We start from the raw sequence: 25,465 nt of genomic DNA, 5'->3' as shown, positions 1-25,465 counted from the left end.
TTAAATGGTTAAGATGGTAAATTTTATGTTATGTGTATTTTGCCACAATTTTTTTTTTTAAAGAAAGGATTAAGGCTAGGGCTGCCTGGGTGGCTCAGTCAGTTAATCATCCGAGTCTTGATTTTGGGTCAAGTCATGAGATGGAGCCCTGCATCGGGCTCAACACTGGGTGAGGAGCCTGCTTGGGATTCTCTCTGTCCCTCTCCCTCTCCCTCTGCCCCTCCTCTGCTCACATTTTCTCTCAGCACAGGAAGGAAGGGAGGAAGGGAGAAGGGAGGGAGGGAGGAAGGATTAAGTCTAAAGGAAAAGAGGAAAGTTAGAGACCACCCATAGCTTTACTCTCCCGAGGTAACCACTGTGTGGAAGACAGACGGGGGCCTTCAGAGAGAGGGGCTTGTGAAAAGAGGCAGCACAGAAGGTCGCCTCTGAAGTGAGCTCCCGGGGCTCCGGGCTGGCCAGGGGGAGCAGCCAGGCCCCGGACTCCAGGCTGGAGCCTGCGGTTCCCAAAGACTAACCGTGGGCTCCCAGGGGCCTCTCTCAAGCGACTGTCAGAGATGACCTATGGTCCCGAGGAGCTTGGGCCAGTATGCGGTCATGGGAGGTCTGCTGCAGAGCAGTGCTGGGCTGACTGGGGAAGGTGGAGACGTGACTTATCAGAAGGCATGGCTCCCCTTAGTGTAAACTCGATGCCTGTCTCTCAAGTGTCTCCCCAGCGTGTCAGTGGCTGGGTCCCATTTGTCACAGGTCGCCAGTTACCATGGAAAGTGGAAAAAAACCACTCTGGGCTCTGCCCTGGAGCAAAAGGGATGGAGGTGGAAAGGCCAGCCAGCAGGATCCCACTCCCCGGCAGTGAGTCCCCTGCGGCAGGCCCTTCTGCACCGGTCAGGGTGGGGCAGCGTTCCCCGGAGCGCCCGGGGCTACTCCCAGGCCAGGGGTCCCCAACTCTTCTTAAGTGTCTGGGGTTTCTGGGGCTCGAGCCACCTCCCCTCCTGGCTACGGTCACCCACATCCCTCCTCCTCTGTGTTCAAGAGCTGGGGCTCTCTCCACTTCCTATCTACTCCACTCCTTTTTTAAAAAAGAGAGAGTGCACATGCGTGAGGGGGAAGGCCAGAGAAAGAGGGGGACAGGGGATCTGAAGTGGCTGTGTGCTGACAGCAGAGAGCCCGATGCGGGGCTCAAACTCACAAATCTTCAGATCATGACGCGAGCCGAGGTTGGACGCTTAACCGACCGAGCCACCCAGGCGCCCCTCCATCTATTCCACTCTTGCCATTATCCTGGGAGGCATCGAAGGCCACATGGATGTCCCACTGCTGCCCTGTTTCAGTTCCTGATCTTTCCTTCAGCTCTGGAGACCTCTCCTCCACCCCGCCTCTTGGTTCCTTGGTGACCTCCTCACTCCCAGGACCTCCAGGAGTTTTTCCATTTCTGGAAGGGGGAAACTCTTGACCATGACAGCCTCCTTCCTGCTCTTCCCCCATGATAGATTTATTCTTCTACCTCAGCCAGCCTTCCTCGTTCTCAACTGCTCTGCTTTCCTCCACTTCATCAGCTTCCTCCCATCTTCACCTCCCTTCGGATGTGTCCTACATCCCATGGTCCTTCTCTGCCAGGTCACACACAACCTTCTATGCCAGAATCTCTAAGCGCCAAGGTGAACATGCTGGAATCATCCTTCTCAGAAGGTTTATTTTCTCTGGGAATTCACAGTCCCAAGACTAGTCTCAACAAACAAAGCTGCATTTTCCCACTCTTCCTTCTTTTAAGTATCTATTCAGAAAACGTAAAGGACAGGGGCCGCCTGGTGGCTCAGTCAGTTAAGTGTTCAACTCTGGATTTTGGTTCAGGCCATGATCTCATGGTTGGTGAGTTCGAGCCCCGCATCAGGCTCCACAGTGCTTGGGACGCTCTCTTTCTCTCTGCCCCTCCTGCATACGCTCTCAAAATAAATAAATAAACTAAAAAAAAAAAAAAAAAAAAAGAAAGAAAATGTGAAGGACACGGCACTTCACATCTATTGCTACATAGTCAGATGGTATTTCCAAATCAGTCCTGACATGTGGGAGCCCACCTCATGTTGTATACTTCTCAGACTCTTCCTTCCCCATGTTCCCCTCTAATGGATCCACCAAGTTTTCTCTGTCCCAGGACTTCCTTGTAGAGAGGAGCTGCCTTTTGGGAGCTTCCTGGCATATTTACCGCATTCCTGGTGTGTGTGTGGGCCAGGAGTCCCTCAGTGTATGACTCTCATCAAGAGACCAAACCCAGGCTCCCACTACAGACACTGGAAGGGTTCCGGACACTCTACCGCTGACATCACCAAGTGGCCCATGACTCGCCCTCAGGCAGCTTGGCTGATCTGACATGGGACTCCTATCTGGAGCAAGTGATCCTCAGACCCGTGACAACAGGGGCAGATGTGTCCAGGCCCACAGTGCCAACAGCAGCATCCCGTCTGGGCTGGTTCCTGGGGCTCCCGCCACCCAGGCTCCTGGGTTTCTGCCCTTTCTTCTCTGCCAGCTGTTCTGGCCTTCCTGTTGCTGTTGTGAGCTACTGGGAGCTTTTCAATAAATTCCTTTTCTTCTTGAGTCGGCCAGAGTCGTTGGCTGTTTTTTGCAACGAAGAACCTTAACACATGCATCCGTTCACTGGTTTGAAGATGACGCATTCTGTTTGTTCTACTAGTGGTTATCTTTATACGTTTCAAAGATGAGCAGATATTATCACTGTTTGTTAAAAGCCCAAACTACAGTAATACTTCTTAATCATCATTGTCTCTCACTGTTTTTAAAACTAGCTTTTTTTTTTTTTTCAAGGCAAGAAAAGATGAGGACAGATTTAAGGCATTTGATCCTAGAAACATATGTACATTTTTCTAACAGCCTAAACCTCTTCAAGAAAAGAACTTGAGTGCGACAAAGCAGTAGGGTACAGAGGTGGTGAGCAAGGCCTCTGGAGTCAGGCCCCCTGGGTGTGAATCTGGGCTTAGCAGCTAATTAGCCTTAAAAGTCAGAATGGCCTTAGGCCAAAGTCAGACTGGACTGAAAGGTATTGATATTTCTAAACAAAGAATGTGCAACCTGCCTGCGCACAAATAAGAGAACTCACAGGCTAAGAAGACAGCATCCTTCCAAACAGTGTCCAGGTTCCTAAATCTACAAGGTTTAGTGTGGGGATGGTAGTTACCCTCTCAGGTAAATGTCCCTTTGTGTGACCTCCTTTAATGCAGTCCCCTAACCCTCACCCTCTTTCACGCTTCTGCACAGGGCAGGGAAGGACAACTAGGGGGCTGTTTAGGAACAGAGGCCCAAGGCCCAGGTGAGGGATTCATACCAATTCTTTTTTTTTTTTAATGTTTATTTTTGAAAGAGAGAGAGAGAGAGAGCGTGAGGAAAACAAGCTGGGGAGGGGCGGGGGGGGGGGAGACCGAGGATCCAAAGCAGGCTCTGTGCTGACAGTAGATAGCTCCCAGGTGAGGGATTCATGGAAGGCTGTACCTGGCTGGGTAAGCGTCCCCTGGCTCAGGAGAAGTGGCCACAGGCTGGGGCTAGACTGGAAGGCCTGGAAGCTGCTACCACATTCTCTGGAACATCTATAAGAGGAGCGGGATCTTTTTATCTATTATTCAAGTGTCTCCAGCAGCACGAAAGCAATGTGGGCATCAGTCATTCAGCCAGCACCACGTGCCAGCCATTGTACGGGGGTAGGACGGGGCATACAAACCTACTGGCCTAGAAGTGCTCTGACAGCTGGAACTCGGGGCGGCACCGAAGGGGGCACCTGCCTCAGTGGAGGGAAGGCGTCCAGGAGGAAGTGATGCTGCTCAAGACTCAGAGGCGGGGGAGAAGGAGTCTGACTGGCCTCTGAGCTTTGGCCAGGAGAGGCGGACCTTCTCATGACAATTCCACCAAAACTGAATCCAGGGGAGGAAGGGGGGGGACCCTAGAGGGAATGCAGGCTGTCAGAAGGAGGAAGGGACACCGGGAGGCAAAAACACAGCAAAGCAGACTGCGCGCCACATTCACGGCTTTCACTCTGCGCACTTCCCGGGCTGCCCTTCCTGGAATTTGGATTTGGAATCTTCCCACCAGTCGTTTTCCCTGGCTGGTTTACCCCATTAGACATGCATAGGCAGGATTTCTTTTGTTTCTATTTTAGTCAATTTTAAACAATGAAGTATACAGAATGAAAATGATACTTCTGTTCCCAACACCTACATAAACCGCTGTTAGGCTCTCGGCAATTTGATTCCTATCATGTCCCCACACATATCCCCTCCCCCCATAATGAATAATAGATTGTTTTCAATCATTTGCTTTTCAAAACAAACTGCCTAGAACCATCAGGTAGAAGATTAATGGTTACAACGGGTGATGAAGCTGACAACACCCTAACAGTCTGATCGATTTTAACTTCGCTGAAGTGGGACAACCAGACCCTAAGTGCCTCCTAGAGGAAGGCAAGAGAATTACACGCCACCAACCATGAAGTCTTCCTGCAAAAAACCCTGAGCCTTAATGTAACGGAGCCTCCAGATCTAACTACCAGTTTAAAAGAACACTGAGGTTGGACGAATATGTTCAAGATACCATGAAGAGGGGCGCCTGGGTGGCTCAGTCGGTTGAGCATCCGGTTTTGACTCAGGCCATGATCTCATGGTTCATTGAGTTTGAGTCCCACATTAGGCTTTGCACTGACAACGCAGACCCTGCTTCAGATCCTCTGTTCCCCTCTCTCTGCCACTTCCCACTTTCTCGAGTGCTCGCTCTCAAAAATAAACATTAAAGAAAAAAAAGATACCTTAAAGGTGTCATCCAAATCCAGAATGAGGTCAAATTCTATAGGACAAATGACTTGGTTTCTTCAATAAATAGATAGCATTTAAAAGAGGTTTTCTATTAAAGATTTTAAATGATTTGAGACAATAACAACCAAATGGAATGTGTAGAAACTTTTGAATCTTAATTCAAGCAAACCAACAGTAAGAAGGCATTTTGGAGACAGAAAATTGAACGCAGACTAGCTATTAACTGGTATCAAGCCAGTATCATGTTAATGTACATAATAAAGTGTTTATAGGTAGAACGATAGGATGCCTAGGATTCACATTAAAATACTCAAGTAAAAAAAAAAATGAAGGGAAGAGGGGGGAAAGTAAGGCAGGGAATAGTTGCAAAAAATTTGGCAAAAATATTGAAATTTTCAACCTGGGTGATGGGTAAAAGTGGATTCATTTTTTATTCTATTTAATGTATGTTTGGAAATGTTCATAATAAAATCCTTTTTTCTTTAATGTTTATTAAAAAATTTTTTAATGTTTTATTTATTTTTAAGACAGAGAGAGACAGAGCATGAGTGGGGATGGGACAGAGAGAGAGGGAGACACAGAATCTGAAGCAGGCTCCAGGCTCTGAGCTATCAGCACAGAGCCCGATGCAGGGTTTGAACTCACAAACCTCAAGATCACGACATGAGCCAAAGTTGGACGCTTAACCGACTGAGCCACCCAGGTTCCCTAATGTGTGAAATCTTTATTGTAAACTTAAAAAGAATTTTATTATGGGAGCACCTGGGAGGCTCAGTCAGTTGAGTGTCCGACTTCGGCTCACAGTTCATGAGTTCAAGCCACACACCGGGCTCTCTGCTGACAGCACAGAGCCTGCTTCGGATCCTGTCTCCCTCTCTGCTTTTCCCCTTCTTGTGCTCTCTCTTAAAAATAAACATTAAGAAATATTTTAAAAAATTCACGTCTATCAGTGGGACTGCTTCTTTATTATTTAGATACCTATAAGTGGAATTATTAAATATAAGGAATGAAAATTTTTACCTTGATTGGAAATTGACAAAGTTCTCTGTGAGTGATTGTAATGAGGGGGTTCAGGGCACACTATCCCAAAGTATGGCACCTTGGCATATTGAATATTTTAAGCTAAATGAATTTGAACAAAGCAGGTGCAGAGAGGACTCTGAGGCAAAGGTACCCTCCCTGTATGCGGAGGAAAGGAGCACCCTTTGCTCCAAGACACCATGAGGAATATGAACCAACAGGCCTTGCTGTTTTCTCTGGTTTCCCACACTGAGCTCATACTCCTTTGTCCCATTCTGTGTTCCCACAAGTCTCCACTCTTCATCAAAAGCATAAAACACTCAGGCTTAACCACTTCTTCAGGTCTTCCTTTTGAAGGCTCCCGTGTTACACAAAACTTACGATGAAGAAACTTACATGCTTTTCTCTTGTTTATCTCTTTTGTCCCCCAACCCAGAATTTAGGAGGATAGAGAAAAAAAAAAAAAAAAAAAAAAAAAAGTATTTTCTTCCCTACAGTAGCAATTTGCCAGTTTCCCACAATCCTAAAATACTGCCCAAAATACTGTTTGAGGTTTTAAATTCTGTTAATCTGACGGATACAAATGGTATCTTATTAAATTGTATTTTCCTGACGGTTGTATGGTCGAGCACGGTTTCACACTCTTTTGTGCTACTTAAACGTCTTCTGAAAATTGCTTTTCGTATCCTTTGTCCATTTTTGTCTTTTATTAATATGTCTCTTATTACTGATTTAAAACAAAATTTTAAGTGAACTCTCTACCACATGTGGTGTTGAAACTCACAACCCCCAAGATCAAGAGTCTCATGCTGCACGGACTGAGCTACCCAGGCACCCCTCTTATTCCTGATTTTAATAAGAATGCTTTTTACTTAGCGTCATCACATCTTTCACTTTTACAGATAGGCATTATTTCAAATGATATGGTATTTTATTAATAACACCTAAATCACAAGTTTGTTTCGAGAAGTCCATGATAAAATGTGTGAAAAGCAACTATGCCGGGCACAAAACAGGTATTAATGATTCGGGCTAGAACCATCGCCAACGTCACTGGAGACGTGGCGGCGGTGCCCGGGGTCGAGAGACCGCCCCCCCAATCCCTCCCGTCGGGTCGCAGCCTCTGATGCCCTGCGCCTCCCTCTCGGTTACGAGCAGGTGGCGGCCTCACCGGGTTAACTGAGCGCCTGGAACCTATCTACCCTTGCTCACGAGCGGGCAACGAGTGGCTGCTTTTATGACTGCCATTCACTTTCTCCGGACCCACCGACAACGGTGTACCGGGACGTGGGACCACCCGCCAGGCCCCCAAACCTAACAGGACTTGCACCTTCTACTCCGCCAACCTGAACCGAACACCCAACCGCCCACGAAAACCGACGAAAACCGACCAAGATGTCCGCCCTGTGCGCAGGCGCAGCATTGGTGGCCCTGACTCGAGACCCCGCCCCCAGGCTCGCGCTCTCAGGCTCCTCCTGGGGCCCGCGTCTCGGATTGGCCCAGAGACTGTGCGGGCTCTGATTGGCCGACGCGGAGGCACGAGGGCTCCGTCTCCTTCCGGAGAGCGTTCAGCACGGGTCTAGAGTCCTGGGCGGCCGCTGGGAGGGCGCTGCAGGTCTGCTGGCGCCACTCGTCTCTGCAGTGCGCGGTGGCTCGCTGGGCCCTGGGTGGGCGTGGCCGCACCCCCGCAGTCGCCTGTAAAGGAGGGACCAGAGTGTGCGGGTTAACTTGAGAATTGGCGGCTCTAGGTTCTGGTGCGAGACTCCTTATTTGTGTTGTAAATTTGGACGGAGGTAGAGATGGACGCTGCTCTCCTTAACACTGAGTTCTCAGTCTGGAAAGGTAAAGACATTTGAACTGTAGGTACTGATTTTTTACCTGTATGGGGGCTTTATTTTGGCCCGGTGTGCCTTCATTTGAGCAGTTGGTAGTGGAATTAATTTTTAAAAACATCGAAATTATTTGAAAACGCGTGGTGAAGGGAGCCGATGAGAGGGAAAGGGAGGAATTCTTGGAAGCTTGCCTAATACCTCGAGGAGTTACCATTTCGAGGTTTTGGCAGAAGTCACGGTATGGGACATCTGACCTACAGACATTTACCAAAAATTATCTTTTTCGATATATTTTGTTACTCCCCAGTGTGAGCAAAATATTCCAAATATAACTAACTTTAGGATAAGGCCTAATTTTGTTACAAGTAGAATTCTTACAAATAGAATTTATTACAAATTGAAACTTATGGCAGATACTAGAGGCAAAACGTACATAGCATGGAATGTCAAAGGCCCTGTGATGAGCCTAATAATCTTGTCCATTTTAAGCAGGAAAAAAAGCAAGATGAACTGAAGAAAATGAGTTTTTTTCCAAAGGAGATAGAATATGGGGAAGATGAGATGTCAGACGATGGAAGTAGAGATGAGGTAATTATATATACAGCACGTAGCATAATGACTTACTACTGTCAGAATCCAGAGTAAAACAGTTAAACTGCCTTGTTTAATCTCAAAAGTGGTATCCTGAACACTCTCTGACTAGTTTCACAAGCCCACCCTCTAGACTCAGTGCTAAAATCTGACAGTCACTTTTAGAAAAAAAAAAATTACAGACCACTCCCATGAGCATAGATGCAGAAATTCCAAACAGAATCTTACGGAGTCAATTCCCCGTGTCCTGTAAAAAGAATAATGATACATTGTGAGAAGTGAGGTTTGTTTCGGGGGAATGCAAAAGTGTTTTTTGTTTGAAAAGTGATGTTGGTTGCCTGGAAATACTGGCTTGAAAGGAAATCTCTTGATTTGTCAGACCGCCCCATTAAATTTCTTTAGTTTGTATGCCCGCCAAACATCTCTGTTTCCATATTTATTCTTTTGACAAATGTTTAGGTCCCTACTACATTCTCTGCTTCTGGCTGGGAGCCTCTGTATTAGCATTTGAATATGGACGGGTTTAAGCTAAGTCCTGAAAGAACTGAGGTGGATGAGTGAGGACACAGCTAATGAATAGTGAATGTTTCATGTCTGCAGCCACCGTGCTCGGGCTTAATGCGTTAAGTGACCATATTAGGCAGGCGGCATCAGCCCCATTTTATAGATGGGAAAACAGATTTAGCCATTAACTAACTTGCCCATGGTTTTAGAACTAATAAGCGACACAGCCAGGATTATCCGTGGTTCTGCAGAATCCAAAGCCCTTACCCCTTCCCAGCTCATTTTTTTTTGTCTTCCCCCCAAGCATTCGTTGTGAGAGGCAGTCAACAATCGTTTATTGTCCACTTTGAGCAACCAGTTATATAAAAGAAACTTTCCTCAGCCCTATTCAGTCTAGTAGTTGTTTTAATCAGTCAGAAGTAAATTATCCACACATACCGTTTGATTTTAATTTAAAGCATTAAATATATATTCATTTACCGATCCTTTGATGTGGACTAAGGTTTTGTCTTTGACTTTGGGTTCAGCATTGGAATAATTTGTCTTCCCTGTACAAAGTAGACCCATAAGTGCATCTTCTGTAATTTGAAGGTTTTTTTTTTTAAGTTTATTTTTATTTATTTTGAGAGACAGCGCGAGTGGGGGAGGGGCAGAGAGAGAGGGAGAGGGAGACAGAATCCCAAGCAGACTCTGCACTGTCAGCACAGAGCCGGATGTGGAGCTTGAACTCTGTGAGATCATGACCTGAGCTGAAATCAAGAGTCAGACACTTAACTGACTGAGCCACCCAGACGCCCTGAAGTTTGTTTCTTTTTTTTATTAAATTTTTTTTAAATGCTTATTTTATTTTTGAGAGAGAGAGACAGAGCATGAGCAGGGAAGGGGCAGAGAGAGAGGGAGACACAGAGTCTGAAGCAGGCTCCAGGCTCTGAGCTGTCAGCACAGAGCCTGACGCGGGGCTCAAACTCACAAACCTCAAGATCATGACCTGAGCCAAAGTTGGATGCTTAACCGACTGAGCCACCCAGGTGCCCCAAGTTTGTTTCTTTAGAGCAAAGAAAACCAGAAAGACTACTAGTAAAGCAATTTGAATACTCCTGCATATTTACCATTTTTTCCCTCCTTTTATGGCTGCTCACCCACACCTAACCTGACTACAGGTTTTTAAGCTTTATCTAATATGTCCAAAGCATTCAACTTGGTTTTCATAGATTTAGTAACTTACTTTTTGCATGATTGGTTTGTATGATTTGGTTATGTAATTGAAACTGCAAATACGATGGTCACTTGCAGGTTTGGAACAAACGCAATTGATGCTTTTTAAGGATACACTTTAGCCATATGGAACAGAAATGCCTGGGTGTATTTTGAGTACCATAGAGGAACCTGCTAGCCACACATGCTTGGTATTTCATGGATGGCAAGTTAGTAAGTCTTGTTTGGAATTCAGACTGTCATTTAATCTAGCCATAGATATGTTATATGATGGTTAGACACAGTTAAGGGAACATCTAATGTATTATGATGGTCACTATACATTGCATTAGCTTTCCATACCAATCAGCCAGAAAGTTCTTGGTGAATGCAACTTTTTATTTTATTTTATTATTTTTTTAATTTTATTTTTTGTTTTTTAAAATTTACATCCAAATTAGTTGGCATATAGTGCAACAATGACTTCAGGAGTAGATTCCTTAGTGCCCCTTACCCATTTAGCCCATCCTCCTTCCCTTAACCCCTCCCATAACCCTCAGTTTGTTCTCCATATTTATGAGTCTCTTCTGGTTTGTCCCCCTCCCTGTTTTTATATTATCTTTGCTTCCCTTCCCTTATGTTCACCTGTTTTGTCTCTTAAAGTCCTCATGTGAGTGAAGTCATATGATTTTTGTCTTTCTCTAATTTCGCTTAGCAGAATACCCTCTAGTTCCATACACGTGGTTGCCAATGGCAAGATTTCATTCTTTTTGATTGCCGAGTAATACTCCATTGTATATATATACCACATCTTCTTTATCCATTCATCCATCGATGGACATTTGGGTTCTTTCCATACTTTGGCTATTGTTGATAGTGCTGCTATAAACATGGGGTGCATGTGTCCCTTCGAAACAGCACACCTGTATCCCGTGGATAAATGCCTAGTAGTGCAATCGCTGGGTTGTAGGGTAGTTCTGTTTTTAGTTTTTTGAGGAACCTCCATACTGTTTTCCAGAGTGGCTGCACCACCTTGCATTCCCATTGGTGAATGCAACTTTTGCTTTGGAACTCAGACTCTGGTAGCTTAGAGGAAAACAGGAGTAGTCACATAATATTTTTCTTAGGCTGATAAACATGTGATGTGGTTCTTGACTGTTCACACTGGTCACTCTTGGTCATTAAAGTGTGGTTCTTATAATCCTTGATTAGTGCAGCATGTAGTAGTACTGTTGCAATTAGTTGAACTTTTAAGGTAACCTGAACCTAAAGCTGGCTCATTGAAATTATTTCATTAAAACCTCATCTTTTGGGACACCTGGCTGGCTCAGTAGAGCATGTGACTCTTCATCTCTGGGTTGTAAGTTCAAGCTCCACGTTGGGTATAGAGATTACTAAAAATGAATAGATTAAAAAAATAAATAAATAAAACCCTAATCTCTTTCACCTAACTTCCCTGATCCCACATCATTACCATGCCAGCTGCACTGGTCCCCCTCATCTGCTTGCCTATAAATTGTGTTCATAATCAGTAATGCTAATCACATGTACTGATCTCTTCCTATGATGTGGATTGAGGGCTATATATATATATATATATACACCAGTTTGCTGGGGTTGCCTTAATAAAATATCACAGACTGGGTGGCTGAACAGCAGAAGTTTATTTGCTCACAGTTCTGAAAACGGGAAGTTGAAGATCAAGCTGTTGGCAGGTTTGGTCTTCTGAAGCCTCTCTCCTTGGCTTGTAAATGTCTGCTTTCTCAGTGTTTATTCACGTAGTCATTCGTCTGTCATCTGTGGCCTAATCTCTTATAAGGACAGCAGTCATATTGGATTAGGGCCAGTGTAACAACCCCGTTTTAACTTAATTACTTCTTTAAAGGCCTGTCTCCAGATACAGTAATATTCTTTTTTTTTTTTTTTTTTTTAACATTTATTTATTTTTGAGAGACAGAGCATGAGTGGGGGTGGGGCAGAGAGAGAGGGAGACACAGAATCTGAAGCAGGCTCCAGGCTCTGAGCTGTCAGCATAGAGCCCAACACAGGACTCAAACCCACAGACCGTGAGATCATGACCTGAGCCAAAGTCGGATGCTTAACCAACTGAGCCACCCAGGCGCCCCCAGTAATATGTTTAGATACTGGGGATTAGGACTTTGACGTATGAATTTTAGTGGGATATAGTTCAGCCCATAACACCAGTAATGCCTTCCCTGTATTATGACATGGTTCTAGTTAGCACTGGCAAAATAAAGACAGTGCTTCTATTAATTGCCCATCTTGTTCTTTTGTGTATGGTGAAACTGCATTCAGTGTTTTACTAAAATTGTCATCTTTAGGTATCTAATTTTATAATACCATGCCCAGTTATTAGTAGCCGTGGGGTGGGAATTGATGGTATAATTAGACAACATGAGACTCAATGTGTGGGGCTTGGCTCTCATTCCCGTGTATGTTCTAGTCGTCTGTTGTGGGAAGCTTTTCACTTTGATGTATATTTGTATGCAAAAATTTGGCACTCTAAAGCATGTAGAGCCACCTAAACAGTAGTTGACTTGGCATATTTTCCTAGGGCAGTAGCTTGGATACTCCTAGAAACTAGTTCCTTCCCTGTAAAGATTCTGATTTGATAACTCTGAGTGAAGTCTAGGAATTTGTTTTTCTTTTCCTTTTTCTTAAGACGAGCACGTCAGGTGGCGCTGGGAGCTCTCTTACTGCACATTGAGAAGTTCATCTCAGATCAACATAGACATTGACATATGTGCCTGACCAAATCTTGCCCTTGCTGACTGTGTATGTGGCTGTAACCTCTTGGGCAGGGGGAAGACCTGCTTTCATTGTTGCTACTTCTCCTCCAGGCTGTCATCCCTCAGAAAAATGGTGGGAAGGTTACTACTGCTCCAGAAAATAAAGTCGGGGGGGAAACGTCTCCAGCTCCCGTGGTGGCTGAGAAACTAACATCGCCACACAGGAAGACAGCCACGTGGGCCAAATTGCCAAAAGACAGGAGGAGTGGGAACGATGAGGAGGAAGAAGATAAGAACACGGAGTTGGGCCAAGATGAGAAAGGTAACAAGTCCTCTTCCAGAGGCGTTCCTGGCTAGTGGCTACAAGATAGCCAGGGTCAGCCCTGTGTCCTTCCACATTGCTGTTAGAGGCGTTCTGTGAAGATGCCCCCTTCAGGAAGTTGCCGTGGCAATCTCTGGCTGATTTTTCAGGCCTGGTTTCATTGAGGAGGAAATCTCAGTGGACATTTGACCTCTGCTGTCCCCGTGACCAGAATCAGTTTTCACTGAACATTATACATTGATTGTTTCTGTCGTGGTGCTATGAGCCACACGCGTTAAGAGTCCCCCAAACTTAATTCTCAGTGATTTCGTTTTTGTCTTGATGGAATCTATGTAACATTTTATTTTTATTTTTATTTATTTATTTTTTTATTTTTTCCACGTTTATTTATTTTTGGGACAGAGAGAGACAGAGCATGAACAGGGGAGGGGCAGAGAGAGAGGGAGACACAGAATCGGAAACAGGCTCCAGGCCCTGAGCCATCAGCCCAGAGCCCGACGCGGGGCTCGAACTCACGGACCGCGAGATCGTGACCTGGCTGAAGTCGGCCGCTTAACGGACTGCGCCACCCAGGCGCCCCTCTATGTACCATTTTAAATTGTATTGCTTCCAGGAGTCCCTGGCTGGCTCAGTCAGTGGAACATATGACTCTGAATCTCAGGGTTGTGAGTTTGAGCCCCATGTTGGGTGTAGAGATTACTTAAAAATTAAAAAAAAAAGATACTGCTTCCAAATAAGTAATTATTATATTTTTACTAAAATACAATGGCAATGCATTTAAAGTTATTTCAAAATAAGAGGTTAAAGTGGCAGTGAATTTTTTTTTTTTTTTTTTTTTTTTTTTGGTTTGTATATTATAGCCAGATTTACAGGAAGTTTTTCTGAAAGAACAATTTGTTCTCATTCTTAATAAGTCTGTCTAATTGATTAGGTAGGTTTTCATTTAGAATCTGAAAAAGAAGATGTGTATTCTACATGGATCAGAGGGAGAAAGCCCTTCCTGTAGGGGTTGGGGACAGTGACTGAGGAAAAGGGCTGTAAGGAAGAAGAGGAAGAGGAAGGTCAGAATGACCTAAATCAGTTCAGTAGAGGGGTGGCCCCTTTCAAGGAATTCAGGTTGTAAGGGAAGCCCTTGGGCAGAGGCTGTTGGATTTCTTTTAGGAACTTGAAGAACTTTCTGATTAATTTATAAATGCTTTCACAAGTACTCTGACCAGACCTAACCTATGTGTTTTGTGAAGAGTAGACATACCATAGGTACGATATTTGTGATTAGAGTAAAAGCTTCCGGTTTACTCATTAGTGGTACAGACAGATCATTAAAAATATAGTATTCTGGCTTTTGCCCACAGAGCCTATCAAAAAAACACCTGATAAATGGAAGAAGGAGATGGCTAAACAGAAGGCTTCCCCTGAAATCAAAAAACAGAGATTGGAAGGTAACTTGTTTGTTGTGTTTTAAAGCACAAGACAAAACACAGAGACTTGCGTATTGGTTAAGTGTAGGTATGATGTTTGTGGACAAGGTGAAAGCCCAAGTGATAAACAAGGGGATTTTTATTGCAGTTTGGCGTTACAATATGCCAGAATCTTTAACAGAATTTTCTTTTAGCATCATTGTTACTGAACTGATTATTTGAGTTCTGTTCTTTTCTTTCTTTCTTTCTTTCTTTCTTTCTTTCTTTCTTTCTTTCTTTCTTTCTTTCTTTCTTTCTTTCTTTTTCTTAACCTTTTTGTATGGCAGTTGAACCACCTGTCACTTGTAACTTTCAAACTGTTTGTTGGAAACCCGAATTTCAACAAAACCGCTGCTGAACTAAAAACTGGTCTCAGTGAGTTTTTTGCTAAAAATGATCTCACAGTGGTTGATGTCAGAGTTGGCATGTCCAGGTAAATACTGATAGATGAAGAATGTTAAGTCGATCAGCCCAGAATTATTATCCCTGGAGAAATTACGAGTTCCCGTATTTTTCTGTTTCATTGTGGGTTACCAGACTTCTGTCTCATCGGATCCTTCTGTTACCTGCTGTTCACCCTTTAGTGGGGTTTCACATCAGTCTCTGGCAGTTCAAAGTGAGTACAGTAGTCTCATATCCGCGGGGCAAACATTCTAAGATCCCCAGTGGATGCCTGACACCACAGATAGTACTGAACCCTGCGTATACTATGTTTTTTCTTTTACAACATACCTGTGATAAAGTTGAATTTATAACTTAACCACACTAAGAGATGAACAACAATACAACAAAATAGAACAAATGTAACAGTATACTATAATGAAAGTTACATGAATGTGGTTTGTCTCTCTCAAAATATTTTTACTCTGCTATGCACACCCTCTTTCTTGTGATGCTGTGAAATGACAAAATGCCTCCGTGATGAGATGGGGTGAGGTGCGTGGCATAGGCGTTGTGACCTCGCTTTAGAGTGCTGTTGACATTTTGAAGCTAGGTCAGAAGGAGGATTGTCTGCTTCCAGACCACACAATTGACTGTGGATAACTGCAACCACGGATAAGAGGGACTACTATATTTAAAATCTTTCAGTGGCTCTTAGAAAATCCATTGTATTGGGGCATCTGGGTGGCTCAGTCAGTTAAGCATCTGACTTGGATTCAGGTCAAGATCTCATGGTTTGTGAGTTCAGTTCCCATGTCGGGCTCTCTGCTGTTAGCACAGAGCCCGCTTCAGATCCTCTGTCCCCCTCTTTCTCTGCCCCTCCCCCACTCACATGCATGCACTCTCTCATAAATATAAATTTTAAAAAATTTATTAAAAAAATCCATCATATTAAATTCTATCCCATTTTTCCAATTGAAATGTTAAAATAATCCCGAGATTCTCCTTGTCTTTACAGAAACATATTTCCATGATTTTCTACAGTGAGTGATGTTATTTGCCCACGATTATTTTATTTTATTTTATTTTATTTTACTTTATTATTTCTTAAATATATTTATTTTGAGAGAGCACAAGCAAGGGAGGGGCAGAGAGAGAGGGAGAAAGAGAGAATCCCAACAGGCTCCGCACGGTCAACTTGGAGCCCGAAGGGGGCTCAAACTCATGAACTGTGAGATCACGTCCTGAGCCAAAACCGAGTCCAGCACTTAATGGACTAGGCCACCCAAGCGCCCCTGCCCAGAATTATTTTAAACTAAGCTGCACATTTAATCGTAGCCCCCTCGCTTTGGTGCAAATATAGGTTCTGTATCACTTCTGCTTTTTTTGCCAAGTTGAATTTCATCTTTCTCACTTCTTTTTCATCAGAAGCGTATTTCCTGGGTGTGAGCATATTTTATAGTACTTAGACTGTCTTAGGTAAAAACAAACAAAAAATAATAATAGTAACAGGGGCACCTGGGTGGCTCAGTCAGTTGAGCGTCCGACTTTGGCTCAGGTCATGATCTTGCAGTTTGTGAGTTCGAGCCCCATGTCGGGCTCTGTGCTGACAGCTCAGAGCCTGGAGCCTGCTTCAGATTCTGTGTCTCCCTCTCTGCACCTTCCCCGCTTGCACTCTGTCTCTTTCTCTCTCAAAAATAAATAAACATTAAAAAAAAATAATAATAATAGTAAACATTCATTGAGCACTCACTGTTCCAGGCACTGTTCTTCGTTCCTTATTTCTGTTAACTCATTGAACCTGTTAAGACAATCCTCAGTGGTAATTATTGCTGTTCTTCCCATTTCACAAAGAAAATTTAGGCACAGAGAAGTTAAGTAATGTGCCCAACATCACACAGTTAGAAAGTGGCAGAGCTCGGCGTTGAACCCAGCACTCTGGCTCCAGAGCCTACGCCACAACTTTTGTCACATCGCTCTTACGGTTTTTGTTAACTTTTTGTTTGTAATTTGCAATAAATAAGAACCCTTTTTGCATTAAAAAAAAAATCTTTCTGTAATAGCCCTTGGGTTTGCTAATACATTCCTCATTAGGAGTGATATTTTTGTTCTAATTCACAAATGCACATGGATTTTTCTTAAAACAAAAATTCAAAACACTTTTAAACTTCATTTTCTATAGGTTTTGGTTAAATTTGGTCAGTTGCTACACAGAAAACTAATAAAGATTTCAGCAGGTGAATTTGCACTGACTTCATCCCTTGATCCAGAACAGGCTTTCTCCATTTTGGCACTGTTGACACTTTGGGCCGGATAATTTGTTGTGGGGGACTGTCCAGTTTGTTGCAGGCTCTGTAGCAGTGTGCCTGGATTCTCCCCACTGAGTAGTAGAAGCACTCCCCCAGTTGTGACAGCCAGAATGTCTCTAGACATTGTCAAACTTGCCCAAAGGTGAGAACCGCTCCTTTGGTTACTTTATTGGCATTCTTACTGCTGGTTGGTGGAGCCTTAGTTTTAAATTGTAAATGACTCAGTGCTGATTTCCACTTTCACGTCCAGTGTGACTAGCCAACCAGAAGTCATGTGCCTCTTGATCTTACTTAGTGTTTTTTTCCTCTTTTACATCGCTGTAGGAAATTTGGTTATGTGAGTTTTAAATCTGCTAATGATCGGGGAAAAGCCTTGAAACTTAGTGAGACAAAGGTCCTTGGGAATGAAATTAAATTGAGAAAACCAAAAGGAAAGGAAGTAAAGAAAGGTATGTAAACAAGGTAATTTATTTATAGATAACTGTGGGGGCACCTGGGTGGCTCAGTTGGTTAAGCGTCCGACTTCGGCTCAGGTCATGATCTCACGGTTCGTGAGTTTGAGCCCTGCATCGGGCTCCGTGCTGACAGCTCAGAACCTGGAGCCTGCTTTGGATTCTGTGTCTCCCTCTCTCTGCTCCTTCCCCACTCACACTCTGTCTCTCTCTCAAAGATAAGTAAACATTATAGATAACTGTGTATCTAGAAGACTCTGGGTCAGGATCTAGTAGTATCAGATTCTTTCTTATTGTGTACAAGTACTTAGTTACCACCAGGTCACCTGCTTCCACAGCACAAACTTTATCTGCATTACTCTCACCCTGTGTGCTCTAGCTGCCTGGCTCACCTTCCCTGTCATAGCATCCTTTGTCTACAGTACTCTCTGTCATTATGTACCTTTCCTTCTCTGCCATAATGTTCTCTGCAGGACTCAGTCCCTGACCACCTGCAGCCCATCCATAGAATCTCAGTTTAAAGGTCACTTCCTCAGATCAGAAAAAATTTCCCTTCCAGACTAGATTAAGTCTTTTTTTGGGGGGGGGGGAGTATGGGGGATTTCCTTTCCTTTCCTTTCCTTTCCTTTCCTTTCCTTTCCTTTCCTTTCCTTTCCTTTCCTTTCCCCTTTCCTTTCCCCTTTCCTTTCCCCTTTCCTTTCCCCTTTCCTTTCCCCTTTCCTTTCCCCTTTCCTTTCCCCTTTCCTTTCCCCTTTCCTTTCCCCTTTCCTTTCCCCTTTCCTTTCCCCTTTCCTTTCCCCTTTCCTTTCCCCTTTCCTTTCCTTTCCTTTCCTTTCCTTTCCTTTCCTTTCCTTCATTTAAGGTAATCTCTCCACTCAATGTGAGGCTTAAACTCACGACCCAGAGGTCAAGAGTTGCATGCTTTTCTGATTGAGCCAGCCACGCGCCCCTAGGTTAAGTCTTTACTAGATGTTCTCATTTCCCTTTTACTTTTCCTTCTTAGCACTTATCAGAGTTTGTAATTATGTGACTGTATGTTTGCTAGCCTTTTCCTCCAAGGCCACATTCCCGAGAGTAGAAGCCTGTATTTTCATGTACCATGTAGCATAGGCCCTCACCCAGATGTGTGTGCAAACATTTGTTAAATGAAGGAATATGTATTGCTATTAACACTCCCTAACTCTTGGAGAAGTATTTTTCCTCCCTTGTGGAACTTTTGATGCTTATTAGGTCTGAACTCAGACTGAAAATATGCTTTTGTGTTACATAGCTCGAAATACCAAAACACTTTTGATCAAGGACCTGCCTGATAAAGTCACTCAGCGTGAGTTAAAAGAAGTGTTTAAGGATGCCTTTCAAATCAGATTGGTGAGCAAGGATGGGATGAATAAAAGGTGTGTTTTGTACCGGTGTTGAAAAACAATGTATTTCTGGGGCGCCTGGGTGGCGCAGTCGGTTAAGCGTCCGACTTCAGCCAGGTCACGATCTCGCGGTCCGGGAGTTCGAGCCCCGCGTCAGGCTCTGGGCTGATGGCTCAGAGCCTGGAGCCTGTTTCCGATTCTGTGTCTTCCTCTCTCTCTGCCCCTCCCCCGTTCATGCTCTGTCTCTCTCTGTCCCAAAAATAAATAAACGTTGAAAAAAAAAATTAAAAAAAAAAAAAAAAAAAAAAAGAAAAACAATGTATTTCTACTGGGTTCAGACATAACAGAATTTCACTGCATTCTCCCAAGTCACTTAGGCCTGATTTTAGAAAACAAAAGAGTGGTTATCCAACCTTTCTACCAGTAGGCATAAAAAACTGAAGGGGGCAGGGGCACCTGGGTGGCTCAGGTCATGATCTTGCGGTTTGTGAGTTCAAGCCTCGCATCAGGCTCTGCAGCACAGAGCCTAGAGCCTGCTTCAGATTCTGTGTCTCCCTCTCTCTCTCTCTGCCTCTCCCCTGCTTGCACTCTCTCTCTGTCTCTCTCTCTCAAAAATGAATAAACATTAAAAAAATTTTTTTAAAAAGGAAAAAAGAGAATAAAAAAACTGAAGGGGGCATCATAAATGGACAGTCAGAAGTTTCTAGAAAACTGTAGTGGTGTCATTGAGAAATGAAGGCTTATTCTACCAAGTTCGAGACTGAAGAGTGGAAGGATTCAGTCATAGATCATCTCCATTCTTCTCTCTCCAGGGCTGACTCCAGTAAAACAGCACACTTGGTGAATTGCCTGGACAGGTGGCCAAACAAGCATTGAATTGGCCCGTTAGAACTATGTTGTATCAGGGGCGCCTGCGGGGCTCAGTTAAACATTCGACTTCAGCTCAGGTCATGATCTCACAGTTTGTGAGTTTGAGCCCCGCGTTAGCCTCTGTATTAATACAGCTCGGAGCTTGGAGCCTCCTTCAGATTCTGTGTCTCCCTAGCTTTCTGCCCCTCCCCTGCTCACATTCTGTCTCTCTCTCAAAAATAAATAAATATTAAAAAGACAACAACAACCTTAAAGCCATCATCGGTAAAAAAAAAAAAGGGGGGGGGCGCACCTGGGTGGCTCAGTTGGTTAAGCCTCCTACTTTGGCTCAGGACATGATCTCACTGTTCTTGAGTTCGAGCCCCACGTCAGGCTCTGTGCTGACATCTCAGAACCTGGAACCTGCTTCAGATTCTGTGTCTCTCTTTCTCTCTGCTCCTATCCTGCTTGTGCTGTCCCTTCTAAAATAAACATTTAAAAAAAATTTTTTTTAAAAGAACTGTGTTGTAATAATTAATGAAACACTAGCACTACGTATCTAGGCTTTGGTAGAGTAAGAGGGTGAAATCAGAAAGGATGGAATAGGTTGTATTTTGAAAGGAATTCTCTTTTTTTTTTAATTTTTAAATTTTTATTTTTTTAAATGTTTTTACTTATTTTTGAGACAGAGAAAGACAGAGCATGAGCAGGGGAGGGGCAGAGAGAGAGGAAGACACAGAATCCAGAGCAGGCTCCAGGCTCTGAGCTGTCAGCACAGAGCCCAACGCGGGGCTCGAACTCATGGACTGCGAGATCATGACCCGAGCTGAAGTCAGATGCTTAACCGACTGAGCCACCCAGTCTCCCCTGGAATTCTCTTTTTTAAAAATCTTTTTAATGTTTATTTTTGATAGAGAGACAGAGTATGAGTGGGGGATGGGCAGAGAGAGAGGGAGACACAGAATCCGAAGCAGGCTCCAGGCTCTGAGCCGTCAGCGCAGAGTCCGATGTGGGGCTCAAACTCACAAACTGTGAGATCATGACCTGAGTGGAAGTCAGACGCTTAACTGACTGCGCCACCCCGGCACCACCACCACCTCCCCCTTTTTTTTAAAGTAAGCTCAAAACTGCCTCATGTAAGGCTTGAAGTTAGAACCCTAAGATCAAGACCTGAGCTGAGATCAAGAGTGAGATGCTTAACTGACTGAGCCACCCACACAACCCTCTTTTTTTTTTTTTTAAGATTTTGATAATTTTTTTTAAGTTTTTTTATTTTGAAAGAAAAAGAATGAGTGGGGAAGGGGCAGAGAGAGAGGGAGAGAGAGGATCCCAAGCAGGCTCTGTATCATCTGCACAGAGCCCTATGTGGGACTTGAACTCATGAACCGTGAAATCATGACCTGAGGCAACATCAAGAGTTGGACGCTTAATTGACTGAGCCATCCAGGTGCCCATTAAAATTTTATTAAAAAAAAATTTTAATGTTTATTTTTGAGGGAGGGAGACAGAACGTGAGTGGGGGAAGAGCAGAGAGAGAGGGAGACACAGAATCTGAAGCAGGCTCCAGGCTGTCAGCACAGAGCCTGATGTGGGGCTTGAACCCATGAACCATGAGATCATGACCTGAGCCGAAGTTGAACGCTTAACCTACTGAGCCACCCAGGTACCCCTATTTTAAGGCAGCCCTTAAGATTTTATTTTTAAGTAATCTCTACCCACTGTGAGGCTCGAACTTACAACCCCTAGATCAAGAGTCCCATGCTCCACCAACTGAGCCACTCAGAGGCCCCTATTCTGGAGGAATTCTTAATGAGGTGCGGCTTGCATATCAGAGTTACAGATACATTTGAGTGAAAATTGTTGGAGTAGGTAAACTCTGAAATAGTCTATACCAGTATATTCTGAATAACATCTCTAGAAAAGAATCCTACCAATTCAGAAAACAAGTCTGAAAGGATGAATCCCATATTGTTAGCAATTTGCTATTGTCAGTGTTTTCTGTGAGGAGATTTGGGGACTCTGCCATGCTTACAGTCAGAAACACTGGAAAACAACAACAAATTGCTGCCAAAAACCATAGAATTTCTCTAATGATATTTAAATAAGTTTTGATTACATATACTTAAGTCTTCAGAATCATTCCTTTACATGAAGAATTATTATAAAGGGGAGATAACGGAAGCCAAGGAATCCATCACCGTATTAAATAAAGCCTAATACCTATGTCAGAAGCGAGTGTGGTACATTCTTCAAGAATATTCTTACTCAGCAGATCCTTTCTACTTATCTTTCACCGAAGTAAGTTACAGGTTCATGAAGGTTTACGTTGAAAGTATGGAATCATAAAATACTAGAGGAAGACATGGAGAATGTTTTTGTTTTGTTTGTTTTTAAAGATTTTATTTTTAAGTAATCTCTACATCCAGTGGGGGGCTGGAACTCACAATCCCAAGATCAAGAGTCACATGCTCTTCCAACTGAACCAGCTGGACTCTGCTGTTTGTTTGTTTTTAATCTTCAGCAGGGGAAGACCCATTGAGTGTGACACAAATCCTGGAAGTCCTAAAAGAGTAGATAAGTTTGACTGCATAAATATAAAGTATTTCTGTGTGGGGGAAAAAAATCCCTTAAGCAAAGTCAAAAGACAAGTGACAAACCAGGAAAAAAAATTTGTAATTTCTATCAAAACTGAGGGCTAATAGGGGTGCCTAGGTGGCTCAGTCGATTAACCTTCCGACTTTGGCTCTTCGTCATGATCTCTCAGTCCGTGAGTTCAAGCCCTGCGTCAGGCTCTTGCTGACAGCTCAGAGCCTGGAACCCGCTTTGGATTCTGTGTCTTACTCTCTCTCTGCCCCTCCCCCACTCACACTGTGTCTTTCTCTCTCAAAAAAAATAAACATTAAAGAAATGAAAAAAAAAACAACTGAGGGCTAATTTTGTTGATAAAGTGCATCTTACAAATCAATGAGAAAAAGACCAACAATCCAGTAAAAATATTGGCAAAGTATGAACAGGTAGGTCACAGAAAAGGAATTTTTTTTATGTGTATCTTTTTCCTTTATTTTTAAATTTTATTTATTTTTATTAATTTGTTTTATTTTTTATTTTTTTTAATTTACATCCGAATTAGCATATAGTGCAACAATGACTTCAGGAGTAGATTCCTTAGTGCCCCTGACCCATTTAGCCCATCCCCCCTCCCACACCCCCTCCCTAACCCTCAGTTCTCTGTATTTAAGAGTCTCTTCTGGTTTGTCCCCCTCCCTGTTTTTATATTATCTTTGCTTCCCTTCCCTTATGTTCACCTGTTTTGTCTCTTAAAGTCCTCATGTGAGTGAAGTCATATGATTTTTGTCTTTCTCTGACTAATTTCACTTAGCGTTATACCCTCCAGTTCCATCCACATAGTTGCAAATGGCAAGATTTCATTCTTTTTGATTGCTGAGTAATACTCCATTGTATATATATACCACATCTTCTTCATCCGTTCATCCATCGATGGACATTTGGGCTCTTTCCATACTTTGACTATTGTTGATAGTGCTGCTATAAACATGGGGGTGCATGTGTCCCTTCAAAACAGCACACCTGTATCCCGTGGATAAATGCCTAGTAGTGCAGTTGCTGGGTCGTAGGGTAGTTCTATTTTTAGTTTTTTGAGGAATTTCCATACTGTTTTCCAGATGGCTGCACCAGCTTGCATTCCCAAAGGAATTTTGAACATAAGACACCCATCCTCATTCATACTAAAAGAATTGTTAATTAAAATGTAGTTTTAAGGGGTGCCTGGGTGGCTCAGTCAGTTGGGCATCTGACTTCGGCTCAGGTCATGATCTCACGGTCCTTGAGTTCGGGCCCCACATCGGGCTCTGTGCTGACAGCTTGGAGCCTGGAGCCTGCTTCTGACTGTGTGTCTCCCTCTCTGTGACCCTCCCCCATTCATGCTCTGTCTCTCTCTGTCTCAAAAATAAATAGACATAAAAAAAAATTTAAAAAAAGTCTACTCTTTAAAAAAAATGTAATTTTAATTAATTTAATGTAGATGCAACTTCCTACCTGTTAGATGTTCACAGATCAAAAAATGTATCACCACAGTGCTAGAGGGTTGGAGAAACTGGCATGCTCGGGCTTTGTTGGTAGAAGGGATATTGGTGAAGTCTCTATAGAGATGAGTTAGTATCTGTTATAGTTGCACGTACTGTTTTATCCTGCAGATAGAGTCAGGCAAGTGTGACATAATGTGTTACAAAATTGGTTGTGCAAAATTAGAATTGACCTGAATATCTGTCAATAGAAAACTGACTAAAATTTTCTGGTAGATCCAAAAGATATTCTAGTATACAGTTGTAGAAAGAAGTGAAACAGCATTTTGTGTACTGATGGGAAATAATCTCCAATATAAAGGCAAAATATAGAACAGTGTGTGTGATATTCTACTTTTTATGTAAAAATATAGTGGAGGTTGTATTTTGTGTACAAAACACAAATGTTAAAAACAGATCAAAGACCTAAAACATAAGAGCTAAAACAAGACTGTGGCAGAAACACAGGAGTAAATCATTGTGATCTTAGGTTAGAGTGTTGCACAGGTGATGGAAGATTGACAGGTTGGGCTTTATTAAAATTAAAAACATTTGTACTTCAAAGGACACTGTACAAAAAAAGTCCACAGACTGGGAGAAGATATTGCAAATCATGTGTCTGTTAAGGGACTTATCTTCAGAATATGTGAAGAACTCTTAGAACTCAATAATAAGACAACCCAATTAAAAAATGGGCAAAGGGCTTGGGGTGCCTGATGACTCACTCGGTTAAGAGTCTGACTCTTGATTTCGGCATAGGTCATAATCACAAGGTGTGGGATCGAGCCCCACATTGGGCTCTGCACTGAATGTGGAGCCTGCTTGGGATGCTCTCTCTCCCTCCCATTCTACCCCTCCCTGCTTGCGATCACTCTTTCTCTCAAAAATAAGTAAACATCTTTATTTTTATCATTTTTTATAAATAAACATTTAAAAAAAAATGGACAAAGCGCTTGAATGGACATTTCTCCAAACAAGGTGTAAAAGTGCCCAATAAGAACATGAAAAGATGCTCGACATGAGTCGTTAGGGAAATGCAAATCAAGACCATGGTGTGATCCTACTTCACAACCAGCAGAGTGGCTATAAAAAATGGCAGGCCATAACAAGTGTTGCCAAGGATATGGGGAACTTGGAACCTTCGTTCGTTGCTGGCGGGAACGTAAAATAGGGCCGTTGCTTTGGAAAACGGTTTGGCGGTTTCTGAAAATGTTAAACATAGAGTTGCCATACGGTGCAGGAATTCTGCCACTAGGTGCGCACCCAAAAGGAATGAAAACGTAAATCCACACGTTTCGACAAATGTTCATATCAGCTTCATCCTTACTAGCCCCAAAGTGGAAACAACCCCAAATGTCCACCAGCAAATGAATGGATAAACAAAACGTGGTTCTTCCATGCAACGTAATACTGTTCTGTCATAAAAAGGAATGAAATAGTAACATATGCTACAACATGGAGGATCTGAAAAACATTTGGCTACGTGAAAGAAGCCACTCACAAAAGACTGCACAGTCCTATGATCCCATTTGTGTGAGATGTCCAGAATAGGC

General features: G+C 43.2%; 1 protein-coding gene and 1 long non-coding RNA gene across 11 annotated transcripts in view; one reads left to right on the top strand and one right to left on the bottom strand.

Moving 5' to 3' along the window:
* Nucleotides 1-1,929: 1,929 nt before the first annotated feature.
* LOC123379307 lies at nucleotides 1,930-7,223 on the bottom strand. Its single transcript, XR_006583608.1, has 3 exons — nucleotides 7,159-7,223; nucleotides 3,725-3,943; nucleotides 1,930-3,593 (listed from the first exon to the last, which is right to left on the bottom strand). It is a non-coding gene; the product is annotated as an uncharacterized LOC123379307 (long non-coding RNA).
* Nucleotides 7,224-7,376: 153 nt separating this feature from the next.
* The window catches only part of LOC102900614 (general transcription factor II-I repeat domain-containing protein 2-like), a 30,891-nt gene continuing 12,802 nt past the window's right edge, over nucleotides 7,377-25,465 (top strand). The window contains exons 1-5 of one of the 10 annotated variants that reach the window (XM_045034616.1): nucleotides 7,377-7,670; nucleotides 8,153-8,248; nucleotides 12,811-13,021; nucleotides 14,374-14,460; nucleotides 18,891-19,014. In XM_045034616.1, the coding sequence (XP_044890551.1) occupies nucleotides 8,180-8,248; nucleotides 12,811-13,021; nucleotides 14,374-14,460; nucleotides 18,891-19,014 (491 nt within the window). In that variant the 5' untranslated portion in view covers nucleotides 7,377-7,670; nucleotides 8,153-8,179. Of the gene's footprint in view, nucleotides 7,688-8,149; nucleotides 8,249-12,810; nucleotides 13,022-14,373; nucleotides 14,461-18,890; nucleotides 19,015-25,465 lie in introns of all 10 variants that reach the window. The other 9 variants (XM_045034617.1, XM_045034610.1, XM_045034611.1 and 6 more) reach the window with 9 other exon arrangements.

This window comes from Felis catus, chromosome C1 (assembly GCF_018350175.1).
Source record: "Felis catus isolate Fca126 chromosome C1, F.catus_Fca126_mat1.0, whole genome shotgun sequence".
Lineage (NCBI taxonomy): Eukaryota > Metazoa > Chordata > Mammalia > Carnivora > Felidae > Felis > Felis catus.
Note: the sequence above shows the minus strand (reverse complement) of the source record. Positions and strands in the feature narration are given on the sequence as shown.